Genomic DNA, 8,274 nt, shown 5'->3' with positions numbered 1-8,274 from the left:
AGCGCCGTAACAACCTGCCGCCGCTCCGCCATCCAATAGCGGCCGCGCTTCCACGAAGGAGGGCGGGCGGCTACCGGGATCCCCGCGCCTTTCACCCCTCTCTCCCCCCCAAAAAAACACCACCCGGAGCCCACATCGCTTTGATAATTATTTCTCCTTTGTTACAACAAACCAGAAAGAGGAGATTCCACTGAAACTGGAAGAGGTCACAGAACGGCTGAGCTTCAAATGGGGTGGGAAAAAAAGGGGGATACACACACACAACACATGGGACCCTGCCCAAAAATGGGGTGCGGGGCGGGGGGGTGGGGGACAGCGGTGGTCCCAACGCACTTTTGGCTACACCGGAGCTGAATTTTGGCCCCCCCAAGAGGATTCCACCACACTGAAATGTCACTTTGCCGCTTCCCAGTCCTGTAAATAATCCCCTCGCTTTCTGGCAAGATGCGAAAGAAAAAACCCCACCGGTGTCACCCACTCAACACCCCAAATTCTGACATTTTATCTCAAAAATGAACTGACCCAGGAAAGTTTTCAACCTGGGAATCAACACAACACTGGCTACCAACAAAAGAGAAAAAAATCCAAAAAGTTTTGGGGTAAACCAAGGAGATTTAAAGACCTAAACCTTGGCTCTGCTGGGAGGTGGTTTTTAACGCCATCAGCCCATGGGTGACACTCGGGGGACAGCGCTGATCCCCAAAAAATTCAATTTCGAGGCACAAAAAGCCAAGCGAACCCAACAGCGAGGAGCGGATTGCGCCGTGCTGCCGCTCACCGGCACCGCCGATGAACTGTGGGTATGTCAGAGCAGTGTTTGGAGTACTCAGGGGAAAGAAAAAAAAACAATCAAAAGATAGAAAAAACAACCAAAAAAAGAAAAAATAAAGGGTTTTGTAGAACAGCTAGTATCAAACCGGTAAAGGAACGCTACAGTCCGATCTCTTGGTGGGACAGAGCCACCCCCTATTCCTGTGGGTCCTTCCAGCGCCAATCAGGGTTTCTGTTGGGGTTTTTTTTTTTTTTTTTTTTAGCTTATGGACACAGACATCACACACTAAATGTCACCGACAGTCTCTCAAACCGGACCTTCAGTCGTTCGTTTCCGGGTCTGTCTGAGCCATGTACGCATCCAGCTCGGCATCCAGGTGTCCTTTCGTTTTAGACATGTAAGCGTCTAACTGGTTGTCCAGTTGCTCCTTGGTCAAGGCGGGACGCGGCGATCCTCTTCCTCTTCCTCGGCCTCTGCCGCGACCTCCGAAGCCCCCTCGTCCCCGGCCCGCCATGCCACGACCTGCCGGGGAGACAAGGCAAGGGTTACACATGCCACCGCAACCCCACCGGTGCCTCTGCGGGGACCAACCGCGGCACCGGGGTGGGTTTGACAGAGCCGGTGGGGGGTCAGCAGGACTTTCTGGAGCTCATCGCCTCCAACCCTCGGTTGGAGCTTCCTCAACACGCTGCCTCAGCTGCTATCCCACGTGTCGCCCACCAGGAGCGGGCAACTCCGCCCAAAGTCCCTAGAACCCCTCTCGCTACACTGACGGTGTTGGGGATCTCGGTGAGGCTAAGTATTTTGGGAACAAGAGGCTTAATGAAGCGCTAGGATTTAAGAACAGAGGGGTTTTGGGGCCGCATGTACTCACACATGCTAGCCTTGCAGAGGAAAAAGAAGAATTAAAGCTTATTTTTATTTATTCAGCAGCAACGTGTCACACCACGCACACTAACCTCTGCCACCGAGTCCCCCGCGGCCCATGGCACCTCTGCCCAGACCACCTCTTCCAGGGCCACCGCGACCCCTAATGCCACCTCTTCTCAGGCCCATCCTGGGGGATATTCCTCGTCCTCCACGAAGCAGGCTCTGACCTGTGGCACACAAAGCGGATTCAAATCAGAAATGAGCTTTCAGACCGAGCAATGCAATCGGGGAGTCCCCCGCTGTCAAAAAAAAAAAGACCGCGTTACCGACACAACCCACTTCGGTTCAGCCGCGGTACTGACCTCGGAGTGGGACTCCTCCTCTCAGCAGAGCTCTCGCTCCCCGGCCACCACGCATGGCTCCTCGCGGCAAGCCTCGCTGTCCCATCGACAGTCCTCTTCCTCCCATGGCTCCGCGAGCGAGGGCGCCCGCTGGCCGGCCTAATCGTGCCTGAATGTTACTCTTACCCAGGCGTTGCTTTAAGCTCTTCTGGAACAGAAGATTTGGAAGAAACAAGAAAGTCATGCAGCAATCTCCGACTCACGGCGCAAACAGCACAGCAACCACCTATCGATAGGAGTGGTGTGTCAGGTTTTTTTTTGTTTTGTTTTAAAACATAAACTAGAGGGTGATCAGCTCTCTGCAATACATAATCAAGCTTCAAAGGAAGACAATCAAATCTGCTCTGGGAGGAAGAGTTTGTGAAGGTCGAATAGAGAACAAAGGCCTTTCCTGGAAGCTAGTGTTTGTACAGAGACAAGTTTGCAGATTTGGAAGGAAGTATTTTTCTCCGTTTTTAGCAGTGCTGCTCAGTCCGAATCAAAGCAGACACTTAATCCACGAGGCAGCCCAGTAATCCTTTCTGCTGGAAGGCGACGGGCCAAGCAAATCCCCGAGACAGAAAGGAACTCTCCCTGCTGCGGCACGAGCATGCGACTTTTCTGCAGCCATGCGCCGCGGGTATCATCCCCGGTGCCCTACTGCCCCATCCTTCCACACAGACTACGGCAACGGCAAGGAAAAGCATCAAACTCTTCCATCTGTATTACAAGAAGAAAACCATAGTGAAGAAATGTATCCAGAACAGAACAACAACAGAACAGTTGTCTTTGTGTATCTGGGGTTTCTTTTTGGCACTGGACTCCATTTCAGAGACAGAGCTGCCTTCCCTTGGGCCAGCCATAGCAGCTCCCGTCCTCCCACGCCTATACCAGAACTGCTGCGGAGACCGCTCAACCCCTCCTGAAGCAGCAGCTCAACTGCTAATTTACACCCCACTATTGTTAACACCCGCTGGTACCACTTCGGTCCCCACAGAGCACCTATAGATTCTGTAGGTGCCGCCAAAGCCTACGAGGAGCCAAGAAGCAATAGTGGGAACCTTCACATTTGTCTCAAGAACAAGAGGTCTTGGCCCTGAGAAGGAAAAGCGACGGGAGCAGCCATAAAGACTGTATTTTACTACAGGTTCTCTAAAAACAGTCCCTTCTGGAGCTGAGGTAAGATTTTAAGTTTTACTGCCTTGGAGTTTAGACAGTCATTCATTTTTTCAACAGGCGTAGCAGCCGAAAATGTTAGCGTCTCTCTTTCACCCAGACTCGCTGGCAGAGAGGAATGAGAAAGCACGTGTTCCACATCCGATTATTCATTTCCGTCACTTACCAGGAGAGTTTAAGATAAGCTGCCGGAGTTTGCACTGAAACAGCCCAAGAGTGCTCACCCTCCGCTCTACCCAAGCGGCAGCACCTTGGTCTGCTCCAGCTACTAAGTAAATCTACATCTAGAACCACAGTCAGTATCATTGTTTTTATGTTAAAAAAAAAAAAAAAATCACAGCAGGTTTGTGTAAACACGCGTGTACTCAGATGCAGAGGACACACTCGTGTACTCAGATGCAGAGGACACACTTGCAGAGGACACACTCGTGTACTCAGATGCAGAGGACACAAAACGCATCACAAATTTAGCATGAGCAGCACTCCACAGGGGTTTAGAGAAGTTCCTCCTGAAGCACAGGCGCTCAACCCCTGGGATCAATGCTCCCCAGTGCTTCTGGGCGCAGCGCTGCCAAAAGGATCCCGGTGATACCAAGTACTGCACTTGTGAAAATCCAATCACCACAGCAACTTGCAGTCTTCGAAGAGCAACACAAGCCAGTTTTCCAAATTTCCCTACGCTGCCCTTCCGCGGCCCTCCCTTGCAGTATTTAATTCCAGGAGGCCATAAAAGTACACCTCTGCCCAACGTAAAACTCAAACAGGTTGAAGAGCTAAGCCGAAAGACCAGTCCTTCCCTGTTCCTCTGCGGCACCTCAAGTCAGCAAGCAGAAACTTCACGCTTGCAATCCATTTTCCCTCACCGCTTGCGAATTTTTCAAAGTCTTTTACTTTTTTTAAGCAGAAAATAATTTAGACTACCATTTCCAGAGCTTTCGTTTACAAGCTCTGTAAAGCCTCCTGGCACCACGGTCTGTTTTTACAACCGAAGTCTCAAGAGATCTTGAAAAGCAGTTGCATTCCTCTATCAGAGAGTGAGCCCTGACCGTGAGCATGTGTGGCAGGTTGAAGTATTCCAACTATTTGGTGAAGCAGCTCAGCTAATAAATTTCCAGGGCTTTCTCCTCATGTGGAAGATAATGTAGACAGTTATATTTTAACCGCTTCTGCAGTCAAGTCACGCAGTGCCGCTATCTGAACTCGCTGCGCAGCTCTACCCCACAGGTTTCAATTTGCGCCCTACACATACATTTTAAGCTCATCTTACAGCCTTTCCATTTAAACATACACTTTAAAACTCGCAACAACCCCTACAGTCTGACAACGAGCAAGCCCTAGAACCTGTACGTTTTTGAGGTTTCTGCTGCAGAGAGATTTTGTCCCCTGCCCCTTTTTTTAATTCCAGAAGCACACCGACTGCAGCAATCAAGATCAGTCTTCTGCTCTACCAGCAGAAAGAAATTTGAGGAACACACCGTTATCTGTAGTACTCATCTGTGAAACACAGAACTATAAAGCCTCTTTATACACGGAGAATGCAATGCTATGCCTTAAATCCAGGCCTGCATTCTAGTATTCGCAAGCAAGCAAAAAATAAATGAGTTTGTTGATCTGTTCCTCGCAGGCAGCTGCTACCAAGGGAGCGCACCAAGAGAGGGTGGAGTTTGGGATGGGAGCAACCAGCCTCAGCTGGATAGCAAGGACTGGAAACAGCCTGCAGCAATTGTTAACTGTAGCTAGATTGCGAGATGAAGCACTCAGCAGATCCAGAAACCCCAGAATGAGAACATTTCTCTGAAAAAATAGAGAGGAGATATGAACAGCCAGCACAAAAAAAAACCCCACCCAACTCAATAATATTAACCCGGTAAGTTACAAAGTGTTACTTATCTGAAATAAAAGGTGGGATTTGTTGCAAGTCCCTTCTAGGTCTCTCATTTTTAACTTTCAGGAGCGTTTTTCCAAAATCCACCACATCCTGAAAAAGCTATCTGCTGGTGACAGGCATCGAGGGGCTGCCCCAGAAAAACGCCACTTTCTCTCACCTGTTTAAGCTTCAAAGCAGCCTGGACAGAAGGTCTATTCTCCATCTGCTGGGCCAGTCTTCTGTTTCTGGCACTGGCTAGCTGCTGCTGCTGCTGCATGGTAGCCCGAATATTCACTGGCATCGGCTGTTTGTTCTTCAGCATGTTAGTAAAGCTTCAAGGTCGAATAAAACGGGTGTTTAAATAAAGCTTTATTACATACATTTATTGGCATTTCATGGTTCTCAAGATTGGATCTCCAGATCCCATGAACCTTACGTAAAGAGTGGTACTTAGGTCACGTCATATAGGATTACGTGTTCCTTGTTTTCCACAAGTGTGCAAGAAGTGGAAACTCAGAAATGATGTCGTATATTAATTCAGAAGTGATAAAGCTTTAGATTACTGATTTTAGAAATGGCAGAAGGAATGACAACAAGCAGTAAGCAGAGATGATCATGACAGATGGGAGAGGACATCACAGAGACAGAAAAGCAAACTGAAATCTGACTGCAGAATCTAAAATAACCCTCTAAAAATCAGAGAAAATGCTTTAAAAACCTCAGTGCCAGAAAGCAGCTTTACAAAAGACATTGCCCTGAGAACAGACCTGTGTGCCTCCGGCGCACCACAGAACTGGTGCCGTATGAAACGCCACCACCCAAGCGCGCTGGCTTATAAAAACAGTTCACTTGGCCGTTTCTTTGGTGCACAGAGACTCTTCTGTCTTTAAGAGCTATACAGGAGCTGAACATACAGCACGATAGTAAGCCTCCTTAGCAGCAAGCCATCAGCTTTCTACTGTGTCCTGGGAGCTACGCAAGACTGCAAAAGAAAACACTTACGGATGAGGAATATGGACTGACCAAAATGAAACAGGCCAGCAAGCCTCCCCCTGCGCTGCACCTCACCGCTCAGCTTCCCCGGGGTAAGCTCTGAGCACCAGTTCAGGCTACATCTCACTGCAGCACTTGCTAGAACAGGAACTGCGTGCAAATAGCTCCCTTTATCTCTGGTTCAATGCCACTAACATCATTAATCCAAGAGCAATTAGTAAGAAAGTGAAATGTAACTGCAGCATCGCTGTTAGCTGTCACTGTAGAACTGCAAAAGCTCAATGGCATGGAAAAAAACAGAAGAATACTCAAGAGAAGAAATAAAGAAATCGAGAAGAGAGAGGAGATGGAGATGAAGCAAAGCATTTGCCTCTTACAAGGCCCAAAACGTTGTTAAAGGGCCTTTGGGCTCGTTTAATGGCCTGCTGCATGCCTCTTACAGGCCAGACCACGTGCACGTGTGCCTGCCTCGGACAAAGCAGCAAGCCTGCTGCAGCTTGGGTAACATGCTACCGTGCTGCAGCGTCAACTATATAAATGTAAAAACATGTGGAAGAAAAAGGGAGGGTGTGAGGTTTTTCTCTTTTGTTATAACACATCCCGCCATATTTACGTGTTGAATAGTTTAATATTAACTGCTACGGATAAATTTCTCCAAAACACTTGCCCTTTTAACCTTGCGTACCACATTTGTTGCAGTTTAAGACAGAGGTGCATAGCCATCTGCTTGTTTTAGTGAGGTTAAAAGAGGGCAGAAACCACGTTGGTTTTTGGACACCGGACAGTGATAATTAAGTAAAAAAATTTCTTATGAGCTGAAGCTGCTGTTGGCTTCCTCACCGCTCATTCAGAGACATCTTGGTGGTGCTCTTTAGCACAACCTTCGGTGCTGACTGTGCAGCCATCTTCAGATCAAGAGAATCTGCAAAACACGAGAAGCAGATTTAACAAACAGCACGGAGATCTTGCGCTTACTTGACTAAACGTTAAAAAAAACCCCTGCATTCCGGCTCCTTTGGTGGAGAATCAAGAATGGGGCAGGTAAGGGTATTCCACTAATGCATTTTTAGTAATTTTTCCAGTCCACTACCGTGATACAGCAAGTTTAATAAATCAGCAAGTTATGCTAACTCATCCTTACTAAGAAGTCATCTTTTTAGAAAGTAAAAGCAGTCAAGATGGCACCTAAATGTGTTCTTTAGTACAGCATCTAGTGACACTGCCACACTTCCTAAGCTTTTAGTATCAGCAAGATGGAAACCCCGATTTGCTTTAAACAGACACATACCATATACCCACCAATAAAATTCCAACCTTGCTCTACAGAAGTCCCATATACTTAAAAAATATTAAGGTTCCATCCTCCCGTTAGGATTGTCACGATTTGGACATAGATAAACTGCAGTCACTTCGGGTTTTCAATGTCTAATTCTCTGGTAGGTGGCTCATCTGCAGCCCTAATGCGGTTCTCTAACATGAGAACCCGCCACATGCCTCAGGAAAGCAGCAAAGGGATTTAAACTCAGCTGGGAATGATCTTTGGAGCACAGCTCAAGCCCGAGTGCTTTGGCAGTGATGAGTACTACCAAAATGTGCTAAGCTCAAACCCACTAACTATGCAGATCGATTCAGCTTTTTTTTTTTTTCCTCTTTTTTTAGGCAATCAGTATCAAATTTAATGCTTAGATGACTGCCGAAGAGTACTCACTTGAACAAAATGCTTTCTTTACACTGTTTTGCAGTCCATCAGCTAGAAATTGAGCCAGCGGACAGCGCAGCCCATTTTTATTTAATTAAAGATGTTTTTTTAAAAAAAAAAAAACATTTTTCCTGAAAAACGACCGCAGAGGAAGCCCCGCTCCCCTAAGTCCGCCACACAGCGCGGGGGCAGCCCCGGTACCACCGGCCGAGGAGGGGGAGGAAGCCGAGGCCTGGCCTGGGCCGTCCATCCAGTCCCCTCCGACAGCTGCCCTACGAAACGAAGGGATAAAACCCGGCTCTGAGTGGACGAAGCCTGGGTAGGGGCAAACACCGCATATTCACCCTCAAAGGGCAAACACCAGTCCCGCCGGCCGCCTGAGGAGACCCCCCCTCAGCCTCCCTCCCGGAGCCTCCCTCCCTCAGCGCCTCCCTCCAGCCAGGGCCAACCCCTCTCACCGAAGCAGACGGTCGCCAGGTCTCCGGTGGGGCTGGCAGACGGGTGACGCGGGGTGTGG

At 48.5% G+C, this 8,274-nt stretch overlaps 1 protein-coding gene across 5 annotated transcripts; it reads right to left on the bottom strand.

The window, feature by feature from the left end:
- Positions 1-138: 138 nt before the first annotated feature.
- CHTOP (chromatin target of PRMT1) lies at positions 139-8,248 on the bottom strand. Of its 5 annotated transcripts, none has more exons than XM_009890435.1 (5): positions 8,216-8,248; positions 6,899-6,980; positions 5,244-5,397; positions 2,001-2,191; positions 139-190 (listed from the first exon to the last, which is right to left on the bottom strand). In XM_009890435.1, the coding sequence occupies exons 2-5, from the start codon at positions 6,961-6,963 to the stop codon at positions 148-150; spliced, it is 453 nt and encodes a 150-aa protein (XP_009888737.1). In that variant the 5' UTR covers positions 6,964-6,980; positions 8,216-8,248; the 3' UTR covers positions 139-147. The 5 variants fall into 5 exon arrangements, with proteins under 5 accessions (XP_009888737.1, XP_009888733.1, XP_009888735.1 ...); XM_009890431.1 differs by lacking the exons at positions 139-190; positions 8,216-8,248 and adding exons at positions 1,092-1,294; positions 1,732-1,869 and having other exon boundaries at positions 2,005-2,191; positions 6,899-6,963; XM_009890433.1 differs by lacking the exons at positions 139-190; positions 8,216-8,248 and adding exons at positions 1,092-1,294; positions 1,732-1,862 and having other exon boundaries at positions 2,001-2,188; positions 6,899-6,963.
- Positions 8,249-8,274: the final 26 nt, after the last annotated feature.

The sequence above is a fragment of the Charadrius vociferus genome, unplaced genomic scaffold (assembly GCF_000708025.1).
Source record: "Charadrius vociferus isolate BGI_N301 unplaced genomic scaffold, ASM70802v2 scaffold698, whole genome shotgun sequence".
In the NCBI taxonomy this organism is placed as follows: Eukaryota; Metazoa; Chordata; class Aves; order Charadriiformes; family Charadriidae; genus Charadrius; species Charadrius vociferus.
This window is presented reverse-complemented; position numbering and strand designations above follow the sequence as displayed.

What these genes read in the sequence shown, in the direction of transcription:
- CHTOP (XM_009890431.1), bottom strand. Translation starts at nt 6,963, where the DNA reads ATGGCTGCACAGTCAGCACCGAAGGTTGTGCTAAAGAGCACCACCAAG. An exon ending in AAGATGTCTCTGAATGAGCG is followed by an intron (nt 5,398 to 6,898) that starts GTGAGGAAGCCA and finishes TCGACCTTGAAG; the next exon opens with CTTTACTAACATGCTGAAGA. An exon ending in CTGCTTTGAAGCTTAAACAG is followed by an intron (nt 2,192 to 5,243) that starts GTGAGAGAAAGT and finishes CTTCTGTTCCAG; the next exon opens with AAGAGCTTAAAGCAACGCCT.